Genomic DNA, 27,024 nt, shown 5'->3' on the forward strand with positions numbered 1-27,024 from the left:
GTTTTGTTGTTTTGGGGTTTCTTTTGATTGGTTGGTTGGGATTTTTTTTGTTTGTTGGTTTTTTGTTGTTGGGGTTTTTTTGTCTGTTTTTTCCAATTTTCTGCCTTTTGATTTTTTCACATGGTAAATCTCTTTGGATAAAAACTAACTTTCTCAGAGTGATTTTTTGTTACAGATTCACTTATCTTGATCAGATGCTTAGCAGACTGGAAATCATTTCTTTTTACAGCAATATAAGCCAAGAAACAAGCAGAAAAAGTCATCTCCTAGGTAAGCTAAAAATCTGGCTATAAATACAGCTACCTAGTTTTAAAAGGCACAATGCAAGGCAGGTATATTTCAGAGCCTTAATGGAACTTAATTGATTTCCAAGTCACATAAAACTCTTCCATCACAAGAAAATCTTGAATGTCTCTGATCTTGCTTATTGTTTTGTTGGGATTTTGAGAAGGTTTTTTGTTGTTATTGATAAAACGACTTGCTTCAACACAAATTAAATGAGAAATGCTAATTGTATTTTATCAGATCATATGTCCAGCTGTTTAACTAAATTAATTGCTGTTCCAAATACAGGACTAGCTTCAAGAGAGCAAGACAATACTAGCATTGGAATTTTTTTTTTCTTTTTTTTCCCATATACTTAAGGACATGTTTCTCTTGGAGAAGTGAAGACATAATTCCTTCTCAGAGTAGATGAAGACTAAAAGCTGGATCTGCACTTCAAGGAAAATGGAGGACCATGATTTCTTTTATCCAAAATACCACAGAATTCTCAGTATTGAGAATCATCTTTCTGACCCTATGCCTGGCTACTGGAGTGTCAGTTGTGCTGCTACATAGAGAACCATCACATACAAGTAGAGTTAACTTCAGTCCATAAAGCTGAACAGGATTTCTTTAACATGGAAAGGAGCAATGGGAGTTAAGAGGGCAGAGCATCAGAAGTAGAGGTCATCTGTAGGAAAGGAAAAAGAGTCTCCTGGTGTTTCCTAACTCGGGTACCTCCTTTTACCACGCCCTTAAATTCTGTCAAGTACAAAAAATGTAGGCATGCTAACAGATTAAATGCAATCCTACACCTGGAGCTGCCTAGGACAGAAGAAACCCACCTAGACTTAGGCTAAGACAATGTACAAGCTTGTCTAAACTTTCCTTTGGTTATGTCTATGTCAATCTGATCGGATGGGGTTGTCCTATGATCCTACATTCATTCTTCTCACAGCACTCAGGCATTAAATGCAATAAGCACACAGACCAGCAAAAGTGTTATCAGCACATGAACAGCCTGTTTACAAGGAATGTTGAGTAAGGGTGGAACTGTGCAATCCTGCTCCAGATAAAGAGAAGTTTTGCAGCTGTCCTGCATGCAACTCCCAGATTAAAAAAGAAAAAAAGAACAAACCAAAAAAAAAAAACCAAAAACAAATAAAACAAAACAAAACCAACAAAGGGCTAAATTGTGCAATAATGAAGGTGGGATGTTGATATTTCTTGTAAAGGAAGGAAGCCAAAAGAGGGTATGGTCATGCATAAATGATAAGGTCAAACTCACATCAAAAATCCTTTCCTTCCTCCTTTCCTCTCTCTCTCTCTCCCCCCTCCCTCCCTCCTTCCCTCTCTCTCTCTCTCAAAAATCTTTCCCTCTCTCCCTCCCTCCCTTTCTTCCTCTGTCTCTTCCTCTTTCCTTTTCTCCCTTTCTGCCCTTCTTTTCTTCCTCCTTTTTTTCCCCTTTTCTAATTATATCAATGTCTGCTTTTTATGCATTTCTTAATTCCCTTAATCCTCTTGTTGTGTGGCTTTGCAAAAGCACGGAAGAGTAAACATATTCTTTGCTTTAATGTGTAGGATCAGTCGGATTTCTCAGTATTATACAGCTGTTTACTCTGGATACTGCTAGATACTGCTCAAACAGAGAATGCAAACAATTTCAACACTAAATTTAGCAATATTAAATTTCCAGGTTTTCTTTTCTCATGAGTATGAGAGAAAAGATTAACGATATCGAAGGAAATGCAGCAAAGGAGGATGGTAATAAGATGAGGGAAGAGAGGGTTTCTCCAGCACATGGAAGGTAAGGAGGAAAAGGAGAAGACAGCATTGACACATATTTTCTAACCAGCATGGCTGGTTCCGTACCAATTATCTTCAGACTAATTTTTTCTGATTTCTTCTGCATCTGTGTGAGTGCATCTGTTTTTGTGGCAGACTTGGCAGTGGTATTTACCAAATCCTTGTTTGTAAGTCTGTGTGCTTGGCAACACATGCTTTTTAATTCCACGGAAGCAGCATGTTCTAGAGAACTGCAGATGTTATTTTGGGTCAGCTACCAGGAGGAAACACTACGAAGGTTCTCATGCCTCTTTGTATGTAATGAGGAAAGCAAACAGAAGCCTCTGCTGTATCAGCTCCCTAGGATTTCTCAAGTGTGGACAAGAATTATGCAGTGGTGTGCTTTGAACTGTAAAATGCTGTCATGATCCTGAGTAACAGTGAGACATTCTAAGGTAGTCATTTGTACCTCACTTGTGCCCTGAAGTTTGACAGTGAATCTCTTTGTTGTAGTTTCTTTTAAGTAGGGGCTATGCTGTTCACAAGCAACAAATGTGGAGAGGGATATGTTCTGTTGTTCTGCTCTTGCAACAGATAGACAAAACAGTGAATATGTCTTGGAAATTTTGCTATTTCATGCTCACTTTGCAGGAAGCTGGACATGGAGGCTTTCCCTTGGCTTACACTCATGCAGTTCTTTCCTAACAGCAGTCCCAGCATGCGTCCTGACGGTGTTCCAGCTCCACGTGAGGACATGATGAGGTCTTCCACTTTGCCCTGGTTTCTGTTCAGGCATGTAGCCCAAAGTTTCAGAAAGGTGTTGAGTAACTCTTGATGAATGCCTTGTTTCTACAATGAGGCAATTGTGATTCAGTGTGGCAGAAGCATCCAGCTCACAGCCTGAACTCTCTCTTGAGACTTTTAAGTCATTATTATTTTATTAGTAACATATCTCTAAAACTTTGTTCAGTGCTTATTTGAAACACTGGAACATTGGAAGTAGTCCAGCACTTTGCATTTTTATATTGTTTTGGCATATGCTCCCAGAGGATATGGAGAGGACGCTGCCCTTCAATTGCCCATGTGGGTTTAATACCCCTTGGCAGGCACCCAGACCTTTACAAACAGCACAGTGCAGAGTCTTTTGGGGAAAGTTAGCTAATCCCTGGATGTGTACAAGTGCAGAGAGACCCATCCCTAAGGTATTAAGTGTGAATTCAGCAAAATCTTGGAACAAATAAGCAGATAAATAAGACAGGGCTAAGTCAGGAAGAAAGGCAGCAGCAGGAAGAGCAGGAAATGTCTTTCTTTGGAATTTGGACTAAATAATTACCTTGTGCCAAAGATAAGTGAATGTCTTTGTGACAACTGAAACACCAGAGGCAAGAGTTTGCTTTGCCTAAATGTCTGAGCCTCGCTACAGTGGCTCTGCAGTCAGAAGCAGATAGGCATTATCTTGCCAGGATAGAATGTCACACCCAACTTGGTTACAGCGCAAGGGTGTGACACCATACAGCATCGTGGGGCAGATACACAAACCTCAAAGCCTTAATTATTTTCAGACTACTAGTCCTTTGGATAGCTGCTGAAAAAAAAAAAAAATCAAAGAAATCAAACCTCCAGCTGCTGTCTCAGGTGCTTATTCTTCATGACTTGTGACATGTCATGACACGAGATTACATGACACGACATGGCAGTGCCCCAGTGAAGTAAACCAAAATCATCTCTTATGAAGATGCTTTTATTTCATTACGCTTATTTCATGGCTTCATTTAATGCTGGGCAAGTGTTTCTGAAAACCAGCAGAAGATATTCCTGAGAGTAAAAGTTTGCCTGTTGAGGTGTAAAAGCTAATTTTATGCTGGTTTAATGAAACATGCCTATATTTGTAAAACCTGAAAACTGGAAAAAATATAAGGCTTCAAGTATGCAAAGGCAATTAATTTCTTAACTTTCCAGATATGATGAGCATCACCATATTCAAATAGACTGCAGATTCTGATGAAGCAAGCAATAATTTTTTTTTTCTCTTGATGATTTTATAACAAATTTTCATCTTTATTCATTGCACATCTAATTAAACCTCTTTTGCAACTGAGAGGTTCACTGAATTGAACAATTATTACATTTAATATGAAGCTAAAGTGCCTTCTGTATTTCAACTGTCATTACCACTTACTCCTCAAATAAATCCAGAAATCCTTTAATTACATTTATTCCAATTCTACAGAGAGAAGTGACGCTTCATATAGCTACTGTAAATGTCTACATCAAACTTGTTTCTGCACCTTTTGAAAATTGTAATTTGAACCAATATTTTGTCTACTGCTTCAGTCTGTGTATATGTTACCTGGACATCACACTGGTGGACATGGCTTCAGACTGGATATTTAGCCACATTGTAGATCAGTCAAGTCTGTATTTATCTTCAAATGGCTTAAGTTTTAGGGGGAAAAATAGCAATAAGGTATTAAGTTTTCCTGTTAGTCTGTAACCAGTCTAAAGACTGAATAAAGTCTAAAGTCTAGAGTGAATTGGACAGAAAAAGGGGTTTTACTACAGAGCAAAGATTTAAGTATAACCTGACTAAACAATTTAATCTGTACCAGCACACATAACTTTGGAAGTATTGGCTGACACAAGCAATAGTTACTCAAACATCAACAAGTAATGCACAGATCAAACATTAAAGGATTAAGACTGTGCAGAGAATTGTTAATGTGTTTTCAGTCAGTAGTTGCAAATAAAATACCCCTGACACAGCAATTTTGTAATGGAAAACAAAATTCTTTTAGAATGGAAACGTGATCATACAGTAGCATGGTGTATAAAATTGTGAGTTTTTATCTTCACAGCTGCACAGTTCTAAGTCTGAGAGCAATAAAAGACATTTAGGGAATCACATGTCTTTTGGAAGCATAGCTGACATGATTCAGGGAAGGTGATCCGGGGAAAATTTGGGCACCCTGCCAAGCACTCCTTTCAGGTATAAAGTATGTTCAGAACCAGTGGCTCCAGCTCAGCTTGGCACTGGGTGACCATGCTCTGCAGACCCTCACCTGGAGATGGACAGCAGGATGCTGGACTTTTCATCATGAGCCCCTTGTCTGTGAAACACTGAGAGCATGGGAAAAAAAACCAACTATATAAGGCAGGAAAACTGTAATATTAGTTTCTTATGCTCCGTAAGATCCATTATGCCTTATTTAGTCACTGTGCCTATCTTATGACTAGATGTACAGATTTTACTTGAAACTGGTGCTGACTAGAGGAGTTGCTTCCACCACAAATGTTCCCTGACTAATGATATTCATTATTTTCACTCCTCTAGCAGCCTTGCTGGGATACCTAGCTCATGTGTATGCCTTTCAGTGCACACGTGTCCCTTGAAGGCAGCCAGCAGGCAGAGCTCAGGCTCCATGCCTGGCTTTTGGGGTGCTGAGGTGAGGGTGGGGAAAGGCAGAGGGAAAAAGCTCTTAGTGCAGATTTGCTGCTGAGGGTCATGGGGCTTGAGTCACCAACAATGATGGTGTCCTGGGAGGAATTTAGGGAAGTGAAAGCACCACAGATGGTGACAGGGCTTTGAGGGGAAACTGTATGGAGAGAGGCTGAGGTCACTTGGTCTGATCAGCCTGGAGGAGGCTGAGGGGAGACCTTATCTCCTTCCTCACGAGGAGAAACAGGGAAGCAGGGCAGATCTCTTCTCTGGTGACCAGTGACAGACCTTGAGGGAATGGCGTTAAGCTGTGTCAGAGGAGGTTTAGGCTGGATATTAGGAAAAAGGTTCTGTGAAAAATGCGTATTTTATGTATTTTATGATTGGCTTTTTGCAAATATTACAATGAATATTATATGTGTAATGTTAGAAAGTTATGCTGTATTAATTCTCTTAAGTACTGTGTTAAATATAGTTTTAGGTTCCAACATAATGTTAAAATAGAGACTATGTATGTGGGGGGAGTTGTTTTTTTTTTAGGAATGAGATACTCGCTTCGAGGAACACCTAAATCTTCCAAAGGAGAAGAATTTATGGCTTCTTATCAGATTCTTACTAATTTCTTCAGGCCTTGCTCAGACTCGAAGACACCATGGGGATTAAAGGAAACAGTTGACATACAACAGACTGTTTCTTGTTTTAAATAGAATGTATGGATAACCATGAAGGATATATGAATATGCAACAAGTGTATTGTTTTAAGGGTGATTCCTTTGTTCTCAAGGGATGCTTTTCGTGACTTAGTGTCCGAGAGCATCCGGACGTCTGTAATTCTTTGCTTTTTATTGTCTCGTAATTGTCCTAACTCTAAACTTCATTACTCTAATTGTATTATTATTTTTATAACCCTTTTATTATTATTAAACTTTTAAAATTTTAAAAACCAAGCGATTGGCGTTTTTCACAGGTTCTTTACGCAGAGGGCGGTTGGGCCCTGGAAGAGGCTCCTCAGGGAAGCGGTGACAGCACCAAGCCTGGCTGAATTCTAGAGGCAATATTGTGCACGTGGGGTGACTATTGGGGATGATCCTATGCAGTCAAACCCGGTTATCCTTGTGGCTCTCTTTCAACTGAGAATACCCCGTGATATTCCGCGGGGAGCACACAGCGCTGCCGAGTGACCTTGCGGGTACCCTCCACCCGCTCGCCTGAGGGGAGCGAACTACAACTCCCGGCGTGCAGCGCGGCGGCCGCCACTCCCATTGGCTGCCTCTCCCCGCGTGACCGGCGCCCCCCGCGCGCTGGGGCAGCGGAGCCGCATGGCGGCGGCGGCGGCGCTGTGGGTGTGGGGGCGGCTGCGGCCGGGGGCGCGCGGGGCCGCCTCGCGGGGCCGCGCCTGCAGCAGCAGCGGGGCGCGCGCCCGCGCCGCCTCAGCCGCCGCGCAGGTGAGGCGGGCCCGGGGGGGAACGGCGGGGCGGGGAGGGGTTCGGGGGTGCGGGGGAGATGAGCCGTGCCATGCCGTGCTGTGCCGTGCCGGGCCGGTGTCTCGTCCCTAGGAGGATGTGTTTGGTGGAGGGGTCTTGGGGCACCGCAGAGAAATGCGACCTGTCCATAGAATCTCTGACGTATCCCGGACCGACCGGTGGTTTGTGCGCTGAACATGAGCTGATTGTCTATAGGGGCGCGGAGGGAACAGTCAGCAAAATATGTAGTAGTACATAATGCTATATGTTACGGTGAGCTCCTGGACACCCTTTTGTCCCCCCTTTCCTAGGGCCTCTGTGGCTCTGATCAAGATAAACCCTGGATCCTCCTCCCTGCCCCAATGGGGTTGGCGGGGAGCCAGGAAAGCCCACCCTGTCCAAAACCTATATAGACCCCTGAGACTTCCTGCTCTTCCTCTTTTGCCCCGCTCTCCATGGACACCACAGAATAAAGAGGGCTGTTCCAACACCCTGGGTAAGGAGCCTCTTTTGAATACCTTTCCCTCTCCTGGTATTCCTCCCCTCACAGCCCCATATCTCTGAGCTAGTCGGATTCATTCGGGGGGCTGCGTGGAGCGGGGGAAAACCATAGAAATAACAGCTATATGTCCTTGTTTTGTTGAGATGGCACATTTTGGAAGGACGTGGGGCACTCGGTCTCATGGACCGAGCCGGTCCTGTGCTCCTGCCCAGCCAAATGAGAGATTACACAACGCTCTTTGATCAGCCTGGGTCAAAACCCGAGTGGTTTGGCAGCTTTCGGTGGTTGTGCTCCGATGGTCAACGCGAACTTCGCACCGAACCTGTTTGTTCTGGTGCTGGCAAGAAGTCAACTCAGGAGTTGCCCTGATACGGCTTCTCCCTGTTTAACTTTACATCCCTCCAGCGGGTTTGGTCTCTTTGTGTCCTGATGCAGAAGAAAAAGCTACGCGGAAAGGCAAAGGTTCTGTAACTGTCTAGCAGAAATAGAGCATGGCACACAGAGCAATCCCAGCTGGGACATGATTTATTGAGTTACTTGCAATTGCATGGCTGGCTTTAACAAACAGAAAATAGGCTAAAGCTACTAGTGACAGACTCCGTGTCGCCAGAATTGAAGGCATTCACTGCCACTTATTTACAGGAAACCAAATGGATTCGTGTGTTGCTTTATTGAATGCTTACTTGACTCCAGAAACTAGAAAGGTTATTGAATTTGTTTTGTGTGGTTGTTTTCCTAGGCCATAAACATTTTTATACATTCTGATCAGAATTACTTTTCATTACTTTCTTTACATTGGGTAGCTGTAACAAACATTCAGGAATAGTTTTGAGGGAGCTTGATTACAGCATCCATCTGAAAGCCCTACCTCCCTTAGGGGCAAAAAGCCATGGTAGCTGGAAAGAATGGGCTGGGGGATACGCATTTGTGGTATTGTAAATATTAGAAGTGTGCCAGGCCACTGGCTCATATCCTGCAGCGCTTGAGAAGTGAGCTAGTGTAACAAAAGAAAGGAACTGCAGACTTAGTAGCTATACAGGGATAATATACTCATTGCTCTTTTCTGTTCTCAGTTTCTCCTGGGATTCATCTGTAGAGAGATGCAATTAGCATTACAGACATAGGGGACAGTGAAATGTGCTTTCAAATGAGAGAACATTCAAACATTCGAGACAGTTGTGAATACTGCTTGCCTGTCTTCTGTGCTGGAGCTGCAAGTATTCATGGGTTCTGTTTAGTTTCCTGAGGTTTTGGGGAGGAGGTGTGTGCAAAGGGGAGAAGAGAGCACTAGACTATATTTCAGTCCCCTTTAAAATGGTCACTCCAGCTATGGAAGGAAGAACTTTGTAATTCATGCAGTTCAAGAGGCAATTGGGAGGCTGTGTCCAAGGCCATCCACTTGAAGTCTTTTGGGTTGGGTTGCAAACAGTGGGGTCAGTACCACTGTTGTACTTGTGGTGTGTGGCAAACAATTTGCTTGTTTGAATCTTGGTTTTTGAGATACACTTGTCAGTCTCAGATGTGTGCACAGAGTGGAGTTCTTTTTCTAAGGCTAGAACAGGGCATGAAGCTACAGGCACTCTGAAAGTAGCATTTTCATGGTTTGTTGTGTGCAAGTGTTTCTTTGAATTTTTCTTGACTAGTTCACAGTTAAAGTTTGATGCCATCCTGACATTTTGTATCCGTGATAATACATGTACAGACTGTATTGTTGAACTAAAACGATCAGGTAGGATGACCTATTTCTACTACAAAACTAGAAATCAACATATTTTTTTTTAATTCTGCTCTAGAAGTATCATGCCCAGTAAGGGTCTTGATACAAAGTTTCACTTCATCTTTTTCCATCTGCTCTTGCAATCCTGTAATCCAAACACAACTACCTGAAAATTTCTGTGGCCACAATGAAGCCTTCAGTAGTGGGATAAAGTGGAGAGTCCAGCTTGCCCAGAAAGACCTCACATGGTCCTAAATCTCGGCTGAGTTTCAAAGGCTCTGTGTGTTGCTGCTCTGTTTTGTGGGTAGCCAGTGGCAGTCCCTGGCAGTGCTCTCCATGCCAGTACCCACAAGCACAGCCTGCTATTTGGGGTCAGCTCTTGGACAGCAGCTGCTGAGCCCTCACAAAAACATTTATCTTGGACTTCTCAGCTCTGACTTCATTCTGGCACTTGGCCTACTTAGACCCATTTCAACCTCTGCGGTTGTCTGATTTCCAGGTTGAACCAAGGACATTATGTCACCACTTCTCTACAAAGATGCTAAAGGTGAGGCATGACTCTTGCTGAGTTGTGTGTGTGACACTGCAGCAGTGTTAGGTGCTGCACTGAGACAGCAGTGCTGTGCACAAACCCAGCGGGATTGCAGGAGCTTGAAGAGCCAGTGGATGCAGGATCAGCACTAACAGTGTCATGGGTACTCAGGTTGTGGTAGTCCCTGAGGTCCAGGCAGAAGTCTTTGCATTTATTCTTTTATAGTGCACAAATAAAAAGCTTTACTCATTTATGGTGCACAAATAAAAATCTTTACTCTTTTATGGTGCACAAATATCACTGGGGAAGAAGTGAAGTTGGAAGAGTAGAGCAAGGATACTACTTGATCTTCAGCTTGATTAGTAGATAAGAATTCTGTTGTCTGCCCCCTTGTGTTTAACTGAGCCTTTCTAGTATCTGTCAGTTTGTGGTGTTCGTGGTAGTTATTAATACCTCTGCTGACAGCTTCCAATTTTGCTGCATTGTTAGAAGAGCTCTCCTGGAAATCATAGGTGAGTTGTCAGGTCTGAAGGGTTGACAGCTTGTCAAAATATAGCTGCTAGGTGCAGTCAGCTAAACTCTCATTCTTTCAGTACTAGTATAGAACATGTGATTGACAGCCCAGAGAATGAACCTGTTTTTTTCACAGATCAGATAAAGCACACTGTATGACAGGGCATACTCCTCCCATGTGCAGAAGTGTCTCCTGTCAACTATAGAGAGACCAGAGTGGGGACTTGTGGGTTATAGACATCCCTTTTGAGTGCAAAAATAATTGGGCATTGATATGTTAAAATACCAGCAACTATCCACCTTTTCTTACTTCAGGAAACTGAATAACCCTTTTCCTGTAGCCTGGGAACTGTAGCAGGCTTTTGCTTTCTTCCCGTTCCAATAGCTCTCACAAAGGCTGCAAGTGACAAGGTTCAACCTCAACCTATTCTTCCCCTTCAGAGAATCCTACTTACACAACAACCTGAGGGAAGGCTTCATCCTTGCTCTGAGTTAACCAGGAAGGCAGCTGAGTTTTCATCTCTGATAACTGGGCTTTTCTGTGGTATTGATAAAAATATGAGCAGGTGCTGGGTGTAGTAGCAGTTTTGGTAGTACAGGATCCACCTCTTTTGGAGTTTAAGCTGATAAGTATCCACTATTATGGCTTATGGGTATCTGGTAATTCTTCTGTGCTGCAATCTAATTGGTCAAAAACTGAATACACTTAAAAATTCCATCTCCTGTTGTTCTTCCCTCCCTGACAAACCCATTTCTATACACAACAAGAAAATGATGGAAAGAAGTTCCAGTAGCTGTGTAAAACATTTTTCTTTTCCCTCTTCTAAAACCCACCACTTTGCAGAAACTTTTAAGTTTATTGAGACCAATCTATCCCTGAGTGCTTGTTCTTTTAATACTGCTTCTTTACAGTTCACTTCAGAGTAATTAATGAAGGGCAGTATTATTCCTCTTACTTTAGCTGCCTTACCTTTAGCAGCCATGCAGATGGATGACAGACCAGCAACAGAGCTGGTCTTCTGTGTCCCACTCCAGTGGGGCCTCCTTCCTGGAAATTATTTTAAGCATATTACTGTCTTTGAAAGTATGCAGTTTTGTCTTTCATTACATAAAAGTATCAAAGTGTCCCTCATTTGCCCCTACCTTTCTTCCAGGGAGGCCAACTTTTCCCTTCTTTCCCTCCCTTTAATGCACACTCTACAACTGAGGGGCACGATGTTTGTACTGTTCTGTCTTCAAGTGGAGTGGTAAGGAAGCCCAATCCTGAAAAAGTTGCAAAAAAGCATTACTGGGAAAGAAACAGGAGAGGAGAGCTCCCACAAGAGGGGCTCAGGTAGTTTTAATAAACCTGGGAGTGCTTTCCTTCTCAAATGTGAACACCTTTCCAAAATAATAGGAAGGAGAATATCAGATATCCAGCCAAGCCAGAAAGCAGCATAGTTTTCAAGAAAAAAACACTTTCTTGTGTTGTGTTTTTTCTGAGTTTGGCAGATTTAAAATATCCTTAGATTGAATCTGTTCAAGGTTGAATTTTCTGACTGAGGAAGATGAAGAAATGAAGTCTGGATATTTACCTGGGCTCTTTCAGTTAACCTGGCTTGTATTTGGAGAAACACTTACTTAAAATAAGTGGAACAGAGCTAGCATTTCTGTCTAAGCATGGATTCCCAACTTGGGATTTTTTTGGTAACCTAAAGCTGTACAGCAACCCACACACGCCTAGTCTGGAGCATTTTCCCCGGGTGTTTAAAAACCAGATATCTTGTTCTGCCTGCTGCAGGAAGGGGAGGTGAAGGAGTGTGTGAGCAGTGGGTGTGGCTGCACTTCTGATGATGCAGGAAGGGAAGGCCGAGCCTTGGCAGGGCTGGCCTTCACCCCATACGCCTCTGCTGTTGCAGTCCCTGAAACTGAAAGGGATTGCTTTCTTCCGGCAAAGAAGCAATTCCGTGGAAGCTACTACTGCAGTTTTATCAGGGGTAAAGAGATGTTTTCTGGGCTTTGAAACAGCCACTTTGTATCTCCCTTGTCTCTAGCTCCTCACTGCTATGGATATTCCTAGAGTAAGGTCTTCTTACCTTACCGCAAAACTGTTAGGATCAAGTACAGTGGATTGTTTAAAGGTTAGGGAAAAGATTGTGCTGCCAAGAATGACTACTCCTGCTTGTAAGTTTAGCAGGAGCCTGGTGTTAGCACAGCTGGAAATAAAATTGCTGCGCCTGCTGGTGGCTGAAGTTGGGTCTCTTCCCCAGATAACCTTTGCTGTCTGGTTGATTTGATTACTGAGGGTCCTCTATGGCTTCCACCCACCCACAAATGTTTCTTACAAATGGTTTCACAATAAAATGTTTTGAAGAAGCATAGCTGGGTGATTCAACATTTTAGCTGGCCATTTCTAGATTTCTTGCAAGAGCTGTAGGGAAATCCTGTGCAGGGTTAGCTCCTTTGGTTACTAGTGATAACCAGAGCCAGGGAGCTGATGGTTGTGGTTGTGTGTGTTCCTGCCTGGTCCCTTGTTATCATCCCATACATTCTGATTTTGGTATGTCTGGGAATTTCATGTCTGTTTTTCACTGGACGGGAGTCGTGACTTTAGCTTAGGTAAGCAGTTTAAATACCCACTGAATGTGTCATTTTGCTTTGTTCCTAATTCTGCATCTTAATTTATGTCAAAACTTCATTTAATCCTTTGCCTGCTACATCCTATCAAGACTAGTGAGCACAATTTTAACTTGAGGCACAATTCTGCAGCTGATGCACACACACATGAACTTTGTGAATACCATGTATACAGAAATGGTTTTGTATGTGCCTTTCCACTGGATATGAAATTTGCTGACTGTTAAATGTCTGTATGGGGTTAACTAACAAGAACGCAGTGAAGGTGATTCCCTTAATTATTTTGTTTTCTCTGGTTTATTATGTGATGCTAGGCATTCATGCCTCATTCATGACTTACCAAATTGACCTCCTATAAAATGTTAATTTAACTCCGATGTAGTAGATGAAAATACTTAGCAGAGTTTGAATTATGTTGGTTTTGGATGTTTGTATGTAGTGCCTGAAGCAAGTATCCACCAGCTGATAAAAGTATGTTGGTAAATTCTTGCTTTTCTGCAGTACTGTGATAAGAGTTTGTTCAGTTACTGTAAGTTTCACTTGAGGTACCAAAATATTTTCCAAAAGTAGCAGAGTGGTTTCAGCTTTACAGGTGTAGAAAAAGAGAGCTGTAACATTGTAATTGGAAAGTCATGGGCTAAAGGCAACAAGACTCCCTGCATTTAGACCTTGCTATACATTAACCTTTCTGGCTTTGATGGTACTGGTATTTTGAAATTACTTGATATAAACTTGAACTGTATTTGTTTGCAGCTACTATTTGGGATATTTGATAACTAATGTGGACATAGAAGCCTAGAATGGTTTGGGTTGGAAGGGGCCTTTAAGATCATCTAGTTCTAACCCCCTCCCATGGGACACCTTGCACTAGACCAGCTTGCTCAAAGACCATCCACAGCTTCTTTTGGAGGTCTGTGTCAGTGCCTTACCACCCCCTCAGTACAGAATTTCTTCCTAATATCTAAATCTACTCTTTTTCAGTTTAAAACCATTCTTCTTTGTCCTATCACTACAGACCCTTTAAGAAGTCCCTCTCTAGCTCTCCTGTAGTCCCCTTTAGGTACTGGAAAGTGATAATGTTCTCCCCAAAGCCATCTATCTCCTCCCCAGGCTGAACAGATCCAGCTCTCAGCTGGTTTTCTTAGGAGGTGAGCTCCAGCCATCTGAGCACCTTTGTGGCCTCATTTGGTCTTGCTCCAGCAGCTCCTCATCCTTCTTATGCCCTCATTCTAGAGGGCAAACATTCATACTTCCTAAAACTTGTGCTGTTCTATAATGTATAACATTGTGCTTAAAAAAAACCCCAAAATTTTAAGTAGAAATCACTTGTAATATTCACTTCATGACAGTTAATAAAGAAATTGTTAAAATTCTGATCATTTTTTTATTCAGTTTGAACAGGTGTTCAGAATCACACACTTCTCTTCCAGTTCCACCATGCCCTGCATTTTTTGTCATCTTTTAACTGAGACAAGCCTTTTGGAGGTATTATGTTGAAAGGGTTTAGGCAGGAAGACTTAGTTGGAAATGAAGACAGGTGTCACAAAACATAATTGTATATAACAATAATTCAGTTTTGCTGTTAACAGGATGTTAATATTGCACATGGAATATGGTAGAAACACAAACAAAAATGCAGTGTTTCATCAACTTTAGGTTCTTTTGTGCTGAAGTGCAGGAAGAGCCCCTTCTCTAATTTAATTTACCCAAGGGCTGTAGTGAGCCTAAGTGATCCTGGATCATTGATTCTAGGAAAGACAGGCAGTTGAACAAAAACACCTTCTATTCTGCACAAAAGCCTGACGTGTACCTGTGGCAAAGACAGGGAAAATTGTACTAATGGATTAAGGTAGGGTGTGGAACTTAATGAATGGCCACTTTTGACAATGGTTTTCCTTGGGCAGCTGTCTGTGTGGGGAAAAATGGAATAATAATTATCAGTTGAGTTCAAAGTTGATATTTATACAGCAAGTTGACAGGGTAGCTATTCAAATATTTAACACTTGCTTGTTTCTGTTACAGGAATTACAAAGCTCAGGAAGAGAACGCTTTGTACTGGAACATGCTGCTCCATTCTCTGCTTTTTTGATGGACAGCTTTGGGCGGCAGCACAATTACTTGCGAATTTCATTGACTGAGAAATGCAACCTCAGGTGTAAGTGTCTGCTGTTTCCATGCACAAAACTCCTCTGCACATATTGTGCACAAGCCAAGGTTTGGCTTAGGGTATTATTGCTGTGTTGGCCCTGTTCTGTTTCTTGTTTTCACAAAGTAACAATAAATGACAGATAGAGACTAACTGGGGCTGAGCTACTGGTGGGATGGGAAACCTGGAGCAAGCCTAGGGATCTACCAGAGACAGGTGGAAGTGACAGATCTTTTATCAGACTTGGTGTGGTTTAGATAATGATGCTTGTGTGTCCAAAGTCTGTGAGCAGGAGAGCTCATACTTAGGCATTCCCACAATTACTTCTGCAAAGTCTGGTGTTGTTCCAGTGCTTGCTGCTTGAACCTGGTGTCTCTGTTTGAATGTAGTTTAGATAGAAGTAAGGTCATCTTTTTCTTCAGAGTGGATCCATTGTCATTTTGAGGCACATCGAATTATTGTTGAGTTTTCCTCTGAAGTAAACCAGGAAATTGGTAGGAGATTGTAAAATTTTTGCACAGTTGGTGTCACTTAGCATCCATTAAAGACAGCTGCCCTTGGTGCATTTTGCCCATCAATATTAGATTAATTGTTGCGGGTTATTTTTTGCCTCATGTATTTCTGTAACCTTTGTTTCAGGTCAATATTGTATGCCTGAGGAAGGTGTTCAGCTGACTCCAAAATCAGAGCTACTAACTGCCCAGGAGATAATCACCTTAGCCAGGCTGTTTGTGAAAGAAGGTGTGGACAAGATCCGACTGACAGGGGGAGAGCCACTTATCCGTCCTGATGTGGTGGATATTGTGGGTGAGTTCCAAATCAGTACAGAGTATTTCAGAGAGACTTGCTACATGTTGATCCAAGAGTTGCTCTTACAGCTATCTACTGACACAGTCTGGCAACCAGAAGAATAATTGCACATTTACTGTGGTGCTTTCTCCCAACATTGTGAAATGCAAGGTGCCTTCCAGAAGTTTTCCAGTTCAGCTCTGCTGCTTGCATGGAACTTAGTTGTCTTTGTATTATACCAGCTGAACTTAGCATTGCTTATTGCTTTTATATTCAACATCTACTACAGTAGTTTGCAATAATGGAGCCTGAGGGTGAAATATCAAGAATTTATATGATCAGGTCCTCACTGGGGAGGAACAAGTGATAGGTGCTTACAAACAAAACAAGTTTTCTCTTTGATTTTTTAGGAGCGTGTTTTTTTGGTGGTTTTGTTTAGCTACCTTGATAACAGACGTCACTTGCTTGTGTTTAATAAGGAATGGTGGAAAAGCCTGTTTTTAAACTTACTGATGAAGACTGTTACTTCAATGGAGGGTAAATTACTGGATAAATTTTAGAATTCTGTCTGCTTTGATTGGTATTGTGTTAAATGACATGGCCTGGATCTTTTTTATTGAGTCAGGTGCTTTTTTCTTCCGTCTAAAGTCTCATATCTTGCAGTAGATTTGTGTAGTGGCAATGAATTAGATTAAGGCTGTGTAGGTAAGTGCGCTTTGGTCTATTGTAGACAACTGAACTTGTCTATTTCTGGGCATAAACTGTTCTAAGTATTGAAGATAAGAAGGAGGTTTATATGGAAAAAGAAGGTCTTGAAAGAAGAAAAATTGCCTACCGATGCAGTGAGCTTTTGTGCAGAAAACGGTCTCTGCTCTGTTGGTTCAGGATTTGGATGAAAGACCTTTTCCAAAGAAGGTGACCTTCAGAAGGAATCAGCAGAGCTGTTGTAGTTTGTAGCACTGACCTGTTCATAGCTGGAAAAGGTGTGACTGGAGTGAGCTGGGGTGTGTCTTCTTGAACTTTGATTATGAGTTCTGAAATTGCACTAACCTTTTAGAACTCTGAAATACCATTGCCTAGAACATTTTGCCCATGCACGATGGGTTTGGGGTGCTTTTAGTACTGAAGAAGCTATATGCCTTTAAAGATACATGTTTCCTTCAAGATAATAGATTATTTCCAATGATAATAGGTATTATTATTGGCTCCTGTAAAAGGGATCTATATTTGTAAATTAGGTTGCAGTTTAAAATACAATAACACTTTGCAGTTCAGCACGTGATATTGGCATGAAAATGAGTTGAAACCAACCATGTCATCAATTCAGTGCAGTTCACTTTCTTTCCTAGTGTATTGTAGGCACCTTTTTATTTGTTAGTGGTAGCTGATGACTTAACATAGTTCTTATGATGTTGATAGTCTAAGAGGAGTGGTCAGGTCACTGCAGAATCATTATTGTATTGCTGCAATCCAGAAGTATTAGTACTGGAAGGATAGATGTCTTTTTGTTTTGGCTTACTCCAGTGATAGAATTCTCAAAGTTTTATTTTTGTGCCTGAAAGGAAGAAATGGATGGTTTTGGATTTTCATAATTCTGCCCGTGTTCCTATTCACAGCTGACTTTGACAGATTCATAGTGATCATTTTAGTGGATGACAGTAGTGATCTTGGGGTGAAGGTAAGGGATGTCAAGATGTTCATCATGTTGTATTAGTTCATTCTGTTGTGGATTTGTATTAGTCTGGCTGGGCTTTTCTATAATCTGTTGAAAACTGTTGAATTAGGTCTACAAACCCTTTCTGTTTTCTCAGATTTTGGTGTTACTCTATGATGCCCCAGTCTGGGATCAAGATAAGACACTGGAAAGTAAATAGATCAATGTAATAACTATGGGAAAAACCAAGCCCAAAAATGTCTTCTGCAGAATTTGAGTAAAGCATCTTTATTGAAGCCATCTTAGCACAATGTACTGGTTTGGTCTGGGATAGGGTTAATCTGGTTTTCTAGATTGTTTTGGCGAAGCTGGCTACAATATCTTGTGCTTAATTGGGTTGAGGTTTCAGTTAGGTTTACTTTCAGCAAGCCTTTCTCCAAACTACAAATGATCTGTGAAATACCACCAGTAAAGCTCAAAAATGTTAATGCTGGATTTCTGTTACCAAATTTTTTAATACACAAATTCAAGTTTTTTAGTTGTTTCAATGAACAGATGTAATTTGAAGCTACTGTGGGCGACCATGCTGTTCAGAGACCTGCTACAGTTCTTTAGATTATTTAAAATCTTTTAGCAGATGCATGTACATAAACTGTGAGTCAGCATCTAATACTTGCTGAAAGCTAAATTATGTCCTGGGGACTGCTGAAAACATATGTTTGAGACTTTTGTGAAGCAGCTGATAGTGGAATATAGAATCCATCCCCTGTGAGATACTCAAAATTTAAATAAGCACCGGATATAAACTCACTGATAGCTATTTGTTATTATTAGTCTGGGGAGTGCACATCTGCACTGATGAAATAATTTTCCATGGGGTGGAGGGTGGAATATTGGATGCCTATTCATAGCAACTTTTTTTATTTTTTTACCCATTTCAAGAGTGAAGTGGTGTAGGTTAGACTTAATTCATGTGTTAGGAAGCATGCACACCTTTTCTGGAGTCAGTCGGGCAAAGCGCAATTGAAGAAATGATTGGAGGAGAATATGGAAGAAAACTGTTTATTTAAGAAGATGCTCCTGGTCCTAAAGGAAGACATAAATGTAAAGTGGTTTATTTCATAGCTCAAGCTTGACATAAAAGTTTTAGTTTCATGCTGTAGACTTATATCATCTCTTCTGTTTCCTTTTCTACGTGTTAGTTTTTGTCACTTACCTTTGCTTGTGCTGATTGGTGCTAAAGCAGTGACTAAAGGTCAGCAAACATGTACAAGGAGAGTTACAAAGTTATGAAGTCTCTTTAATCTCTTTTAATTTTAGAGGTCAATAAGCCAAGAAACCAAGACATTGTGAAGGTTACACCTGCTAGAGTGTTCTGACTGGTCCTTTTTAACTTGTTGGTGTTAGTGTTAAGCCTCCATCTCTTAACTTCTCACAGCTGTCTACTGTCCAGTTTGTTACTAAGTTAATTCCATATGTTACTGTACTTCCAGTGCTTCATCCTGTATCTTGCCCTGTCTGATGAGGAAGAAGATCCATGGACATCAGCTGCTGCCTGGGCTGATTTAATCAACTGGTGCTACTTCTTAATTTTTTTTTCCATTTTAGGCTGCAGGATGGCATTAGTTTTATCTAATACCTTTATGCATTTTACTTTTCCAGCAATGAAATCTCTATGACACCTAGACTTTTTTTCCCAGTTGTTCTGAGGTTGAGCATTTTGTGCATTCAGAGGCTATACATAAAAGTAGTGATGTTCCCTATCCTCTGGTTGTAGCATGTATCCTTTATTCTCACAAAGATTAGGCTGCTAGTGATAGCTAGCATCAAATAATCTTTGGCAAAATTGAGCAGTAGCACTTATCCTCTAGGAAGCGGTTAGTCTTGGTCATTTGGGAGGACTTTGAGAGCTGAAGGCCAGAAAAACAATCTCTCTTAGTAAGGATTGCTCTTTCCCTGCAAGCTCATGTCTTTATGGCTTTATGGAGCTCTTAATCATGTTCTAAAATGCTGCTGCTGTAAACTTCAGCATCTTTGCTGTGACCTAGCTTGACCCATTCCAATGTTCTGGACTTGGCTTAGGCTGAATATTTTGAAAAGAGCTAGGCAATGAGATAAAGCAGAAATAAAGTCCTTATCAACTTGAATAAATAGAGGTAAAATAGTGAGGGACAAGGGGATTATGAAATATTTGTGCTGTAATTACAGCTGCCTCAAGAGTAAGGGTTCTTCAAATATTTCTTAAATAATTAGGGTGGAGGCTATGAGGGAGGGAGGAAAAACCAAAGTAAATTATTTTGCTGTGGCTCTGCTTCTGCAAGTTGTTTATGAGGGTTTTTTTTCATATTTGTTATTGTACTGTTAACTGGAGTTTTGAAAGCTTACTGATAACTGGAGATCTGGTATGCTGAGGATTTCTGCATTTGGTTTACGAGGAGGCATCTCTTTTCTAAATCTTAATTTCATTATATTAGCTGCTTCTTATGCTGTTTTCTTTTGTTAGCCATTTTTTTAGTGTTTTGCGTAAGCGCTCTCCAGTCGGCTGGGCTACCACTGGTAATGGAAATATTTCAGTTGTCAAGTGCAAATGTTTTGTCCCTTTGGATGTTGTTGCCTTGGATTCTCTGTAATAGTCTAGTATGTTGACCTTTTTATGTTTAGTTAGGATTGCATGTCATATTTCTTTCATAAGTTTAAAGTTCTACTGCTGGCAGCTACCTCTGGGTTAGAACTGGTTTTTGGTAAAGCATTGTAGGATAGAAGTTGCTAAATAAACAGTCAGGTCAGGTGTCAGTTGTGAAAGGGTTGGCTTGCTGCTTATTATTATTGCAGGACATAAAACTCAGTTTGCAAAGGTGGATGAGGAAAAGAAAGTACACAAAATCAGGGGCTGCCTTTCAACAATAAAGTAGATATTTAGGAAATTAGAAACAAAACTAGTGTGCGTTTTAATAAAACAAAACTTTAAACTTTAACACCAGTTGCATTTGCAGTAAGCTGTTCTCTCATACCTTTTGAAATGGATTTATGCTAAAATTGGTCTCTTAAACCAGTACAACTAGAAGAAGGCCGAAGCACTGAAGTGTCCACATTTTCTTCACATATTCAGGGATACATTTTCCTTTGTTTCAAAAATCTTTTGGGTTTTCCGTGTGACCTTTACACCCTTTAGTTTAACTACTTTTTTAAAGTGTTCTTTTTACTTTTCTTTCCTAGGTGAACTGTACAAGCTAGAAGGGCTGAAAACAATTGCTGTCACAACCAATGGAATCAACTTAACCAGACTGCTGCCCCGGCTGAAGGAAGCAGGACTGAATGCCATTAACATTAGCCTGGATACTTTGGTGCCAGCTAAATTTGAGTTCATTGTCCGAAGGAAAGGTACAAACTTGTCTTCTAAGGCCACTTGCAGGAATGTTCTGAGTTGCTTACTGTATTTTTCACAGTCAGTTACTTTCAGGGGGAAAGTGAATTGCTATCCTTCTGAGGCTAGGAAAAGTAGTCTATACTGGATTTTTCAACAGTGACTCTTTTTTCCTCATTTCTGTAATGCTTAGCAGGTAGAACCCGTTTTGTTGGAGCTGGTGCAGTGGAAGATGCTCAGCTTACCAGAGTTAGCCATGTGGTTAGTCATATAATCTATAATTGGTTAGTCATAGCTCTCAAGAGGACTCTCCAAATCTTGTGTTGGTCTTGTGTTCTGCTCTTCTTTATTACTGTTCAAAAAACCCAGATGTTTCTGCTATACCACCTGGGGACAAAGGTGCCACAAGAACTGAACTTCTTGTTACGAATAGTGGCAGTTTTTGGAAGTTATATTTGGGGTGTGCTAGCAGTGGTCTCACTTGTGGTTAGTGATGTTCTGTATCCACTACTTTTTAATAGGAATAAACACAAACCATGCCTTAGGTAATTTGAGGAGGGATGCTGGCTTTGTAACTTCTCTCCCACTGAGCAAGTATGCAAGTAAAATTTAAAAAATGCTTGCCTATGCCCAGTCTTACAGATTCTGGTTTAAATGAATCCTAAAGCTGATCACAGAGCTCAGCTTCATGGTTGGGTTTCCTTCCAAACTAAAACTGATTTGGTGTTGTATCATTCTCTTCCTGTCCAGCAGTGTAACTTCAGCAGTTTGTGAACGTCTAAGTCTGACAAAACTTCTAAGTAGCCACCAGATGGTGCCACAGCCTCAGATACGTGTAGGGAAGGGGTAGAAGTCTGGAATGCTGTGAGAAGTAATGTCAGCATTTGAGTCACTGCTAGCAAACCGAAGTTCTGCTGGCAGGTGCAGAAAGGTGTCCTTGTCAACAGTCTCTATGGGAGTACCACTTCAGGTTTCTGTGTCATGGTGCCGAAATCAGTTCCTGTCACAAAGCTGACTGGAGCATCAGCCTTCCAGTGTAGGCTATTGCATTGAGCTGGTTGTGTCATGGCATAGTTGGCTCCCAGAGTGGTATCTGGGAGTAACTAATCACAATCAGGTGTTGACTGTGCATTTTCCTTCTGCTCTCTGTGCTTGAATATTACCTGGTTTGTGACATTCATTAGGAACAAGCCCTTCTTTTGCCACTGAAGGGGCAAACCTGAACCTCCAGCTTCCTGAATTATAAGGCCAGAGATCTTCATATCTGAAGCTGTTAGGTATGTGCCACTTATAAAGCAAACTGAAAGTTATTAGGCGATGAAGGTAATTTTTATTTATATAAATGTTCTCTTCCACCTTTAAAGAAAAAAAGATCTTTTACCAACAAAGAGAGAAATTGCTCAATTGAACAGCATGGACAATGAACAAGGCAATTTCTATTACTGAATATTTTTTAAGAGGAGAAAATGTCTCTAAATAATAGATTAATAGATATTTTTCCTAAGCAGAGGTCAGGCAAAAATAGTAACACCGAGTTCTATTGCTTTGGGTTTTTTTTCTTTTCCTCCTTTTGTTGAGGTTAAAGGCTGAAATTACGTAAAATGCCTTTTTTTTTTTTTTTTTTGAGCGTTTTTATGTATTAGGAGATTTCCAAGTATGGCATGAGCAGAGAATAGAGTGCCTGCCCTGCAGAGCTACCCTGTCTCCTGTGGCAGTTCCAGAAGCAACAAGATATAGTTCTGTTAAGGTGAGAGGGATTCCTGGTTTTGGACTCCTACAGGCTGATAACTTCTCTGGAAAGTAAAGATGGCATTTGATTACGGAACTTACCAGGAACTTGTGAAACTTGGAATAATTTCTCTGTTTTGCTGGAAAGTCAATGTAGGGTTTTAAGAAGATGCAGAAAATGTGTATTTTTGTTGCTGGTGCCCTGCATCACATCTGCTCCTACTTGCAGATGGTTGGGATAGACAAAATGACTGTGAGATCATCAGAGATTCCACTGATGTGTGAAAGCATTTTAGAATACCGTAATATTTCTACTTTTTTCAATCTACCACATTCTAAGGGATGAACAAATGAAAAATGCTTTCATGCAGGTAGCCAGTATAACCTGTTTCATGACCTGTCCTTTTTTTTGTGTGTGTGTTTCATACAATGAAGGTGAGGTACTGATATATTGTAATTGTATCATTAAATGTAGGCCTGAAGCCTTTTTTCCTGTAAGGATTAAATGCTGGGAGGTTTTGTTCCATATAGGGTTTTTCTGGATGCCTCTAAGGTTCTCTGTACTGTAAAGCTGGCTAAAGTTCTAACTTCAGAAGAAATCAAATACAATGAAAGTATTGAAATTTTTCATTGGGTGAAAGAGGAGAAGTGGTTGCTTCCTGGCCTCTTTAGTTACATTGAGTTTCTCCTTTCTATAATCCTGTGGTCACAGATTAGATTTTCTGAGCAGTAGCAGAGCTTTTTGGTCCAATTCATGGCTCTGGCTTACAGCAGTGTATCATTATCTCTGTTGCTATAATATGCCTGCTATCTTGCTTAATTGGAATGAGATCTACCACAGGTGCTGGAAACTTCCTGGGCATGTACACAAGTAGGTGGTGATTGAAAAGGGTGACAGACCTTAACTGTGAACAGTTGTTTGCAAGAGTTATTTCACTATGCTTTTCACCACTTTTTGCAGCCAGGATTAGCATTAGAACTGGTTTATTAAATAATTTTATCTTCTGCTTTCCTATGTCCATGCTTTATAATGCCTTTACTAGCCAGAGAGCAGTGAAGTGAAATTTTTGTCTTTTTAGTTTTCTTTTTTTTTTTTTGACGCATCCTATATTAAGTATGCAAAGAATACTACTGAGTTACTGCTTTTTTCTGCTAAAGCATTTACAGAGTAATGAAGGTATGATCTGTTCACTAGAGAATCTGAGTTTCCAGCAGATCATAGATAAGGAAAGGAGGGTGATGGACCTGTGCAGAAAAACATATGACTAGGAGCAGCCTGGGGATTGTCATCAAAACTTCTGAGACCTACTAACGTTTTATTAGCACGTATAAAGTACTTGCTTGAAGACTACAGCTTTGGAAGAAGGAGCTCAGTCTCATACAGTGTTTGATCTCTCATACCCAAGCTTCATGTGCAGAACAGGAGTGGAACTTAGTCTAGAACCTGTCAGGGTAGAAGAGGCATTCACAAACATAGGGCAAGCACTGCCATTCACCAGAAATGTGTAGAACTCAAGAGTTTGCTGTCTCGTTCTTGCTCACCTCTGATCTCTGCCTGCAGCTGAGCGTGGCAGGGAGGGAATAATACACAAAATATGGAATGGATGTCTTGATGAAAAGTCTCGACTTCGAACAAAGTAGACAGAAGAGGGGGTTTGAATGAGATCATTAAGAGGCTTTCCTAAATGACCTTGGAATTCTAAAATTGCATTGTTGCTTTATTTTTCTTCCAGCTTTAAGAGGTACATGTAGGGTTAAAGACACCTGCCCTAAATTAACTATGTATTTCTGTTTGAGAGCAGCTGGCAGGTGTAGGCCACACTAAATGGTAGGATGGAACTGGGCACTTCATTCCTTGAAGTCACTGTAGTTTTTTACATCATTCATTTGTTTTCAAGGGTCAAAGGCCAATTGAATTGCTTTCCTAAATGCTCTAATCTCTGCCACATTTTGTTCACTAATTTCCTGTGTTTAGTCATAAAAATGATGGTCCTGAAAAGTGCTGCTTCTGATCTTCTGACTAATGAATAGTCAGTAGATTCAGGAGGCCAATTAATCTGCGGCCAGGGTTGAACAGGGAATCAAGGGGCTTTTTGTTGCTCCTAAACCCATTCCACCCCAAATGTACTTTAGAAAAATCCTTTTAAAATTCACTTAGCAACATTGCTGTCCGATTCAGAACAGAGAAATTCTGTCATTGTAGAGAAGACACAAGCCATTACTATAAAATAAACATTAATTTGTTACTTCATTGCATCTGCAGGCAGTTCATAAATTCTTTCCATTGCCTTTAAGAAGAATGTAACACAAGGAAAGCTGTCTTACAGGGAAGCGCAGAATTTTATGCTAATAATATCTGGAGATCCAAAGATATAAAAAAATCATACCAGTATTGTTGATTACTCAAATATCAGTTAAATATTGATCTCAATGACTTGAGCACAGTAACTTGGTAGTCTTTGGGAGTTGTGAGTGGGTTATAATTAAAGTCTTATTATTTGCAGCTGTTCTTCCTTGCAGCCCCGTCTGCTGAATCAGATTGGTTTTTATTTGTCATCTCTTTGTCCTGTATTAAATAACCACCTTTTGCATTCTGCTTTGAAACAATACAAATTATTTTTCACTCTTTTTGTATCTTAGGCTTTCACAAGGTAATGGAAGGAATCCACAAAGCCACTGAACTTGGCTACCATCCTGTTAAGGTAAAGCCAGTTTTTATTTACTCTGAAACTGTTTTGTTCTACCATACATACAGATCACCTGATAAGGAATTTATTGTACGCCATCTCACCTCCCACCCTACCCCATGAATAATTTTTAGTAAAATTGGAGAAAAACTTGAAGATCTCATCATGAAGTAACAAGGAGAATTCATATCATCTCCTTGTGCAGCTGGGAGTGCAGGTCATACTCTGCTCTCTAATTTCAGGTGTCTGCTTTAACCTGCAGGTAAACTGTGTGGTGATGAGAGGCTTCAATGAGGATGAAGTGCTGGACTTTGTGGATTTCACAAAGGATTTGCCCCTTGATGTGAGGTTCATAGAATACATGCCCTTCGATGGTATGTACTGCTGCTTTTGGATTTTTCTTGGCAGAAGTGAGCTGGCTGGTGGATATTCACCCCATAGACTTGTCTCTGGACGTTTTGATAAGCTCTTTAAGGGAATTAGGAATTGTCTGAAGTTTTTTGCAGGTTATCTTCTTCCCTACATAAGCTGTAGAAGGACTCATTGGGGCTGGAACACCTCAGCTTGACACTTACAGAGAATTTGAAGGTGGTTCTCTGCTAATTAAGAAAATAAAATCCACAGTCTAAGGTTAGGCTGGTTTTGTTAATTCTAGGCAATAAATGGAACTTCAAGAAGATGGTGAGCTACAAAGAAATGCTTGATACAATTAAACAGAGATGGCCGGAATTGGAGAAATTACCCTGTGAGACTTCCAGCACAGCCAAGGTAGGGTTGGACAGAGAATTTGTGAAACATGCCCCTATTCCTTCTCTGCCCCAAATTCTCCCAAGTTCAGCATTGATTTCTGACAACCAAAGGAAGTTGCTCAGTGTGGTAACTCTTGGGTTTTGGTCAAGCTGTCTTGCATGAGACTTGATGCTTATGAAGTCCTCGTCATAGTCTGTACCTTTATAAATACAATTTGTTTTCTAGATGTATTTTCAGTCAGATATAAAGAATGCCAGGCCTGTATCCTGTATTTACAGCTTTTGAAAATTTTATCAGTCTATATCTGCACATTAACAATCCTGATGAAAGAGTTTTTCAGTGAAAAAACTATTGCTTTAAAGTGTACAGTGCCAAACGGGGAATTTCTAGCTCATGCTCCTACAGGCATCACCTGTTAGTTGATAACTATAAGAGCAAGCATTTAACAAGTTTGAGATTTCTAGGAACAGGGCAGAATAGACTGAAACACCTGAAAAAAACTGACTTTGCTTTTAGTTTTTCTTTGATATGATCTTAGGGCTGAAGAAAATATATGTTAAAATAGATTTTCCAGTCTTTAGGCGAGTGGAGCTATAAAAGCTAGGAGTCTGTATTTGACTCTTTTTTTGCCTCTGTGTTTCTTTAGAGTTACAAGGTGCCACATTTCCAGGGACAAATCAGCTTTATCACCTCCATGTCAGAGCACTTCTGTGGATCCTGCAATCGGCTGAGGATAACAGCAGATGGGAATCTAAAGGTTGGAAGTGAAGCAGGATTCTTTTTGATTTCATGCAGTGAAAATAGTGTTGAAATTTATGCTCTAAAGTAGCTGGGATGTAAAAATGCATAGTAATTACCAGCTAGCTCCTGTTTATTTATCCTTATGTATTCTTGTTCCATCTTGTCAGGCTGTTAGGGAGATGTTACATAACTTTTTTTGTTGTTGTTTTTTTGGGTTTTTTTGTTTCTCTGTTTTGCTAACATAGTTAACTTCAGTTGTAAAACATGGTTGCAAGATCAGTAAATATAAACATCTATTCTAATATTTGATTCAAAATCATCTTAAACATGTGACAAG

The 27,024-nt window shown here is 40.6% G+C and overlaps 1 protein-coding gene across 3 annotated transcripts in view; it reads left to right on the forward strand.

Moving 5' to 3' along the window:
- Nucleotides 1-6,775: 6,775 nt before the first annotated feature.
- MOCS1 (molybdenum cofactor synthesis 1) overlaps nt 6,776-27,024 on the forward strand; it is a 30,103-nt gene continuing 9,854 nt past the window's right edge. For 2 of the 3 annotated variants that reach the window (XM_030269209.4, XM_012572216.5), the window contains exons 1-8: nt 6,776-6,930; nt 14,851-14,983; nt 15,614-15,781; nt 20,634-20,798; nt 25,150-25,211; nt 25,459-25,570; nt 25,852-25,964; nt 26,593-26,703. In XM_030269209.4, coding sequence (XP_030125069.4) covers nt 6,805-6,930; nt 14,851-14,983; nt 15,614-15,781; nt 20,634-20,798; nt 25,150-25,211; nt 25,459-25,570; nt 25,852-25,964; nt 26,593-26,703 — 990 coding nt within the window. In that variant the 5' untranslated portion in view covers nt 6,776-6,804. The remainder of the gene's footprint in view (nt 6,931-14,850; nt 14,984-15,613; nt 15,782-20,633; nt 20,799-25,149; nt 25,212-25,458; nt 25,571-25,851; nt 25,965-26,592; nt 26,704-27,024) is intronic. The other variant, XM_030269210.4, reaches the window with a different exon arrangement.

This window comes from Taeniopygia guttata, chromosome 3, assembly GCF_048771995.1.
Source record: "Taeniopygia guttata chromosome 3, bTaeGut7.mat, whole genome shotgun sequence".
NCBI lineage: Eukaryota > Metazoa > Chordata > Aves > Passeriformes > Estrildidae > Taeniopygia > Taeniopygia guttata.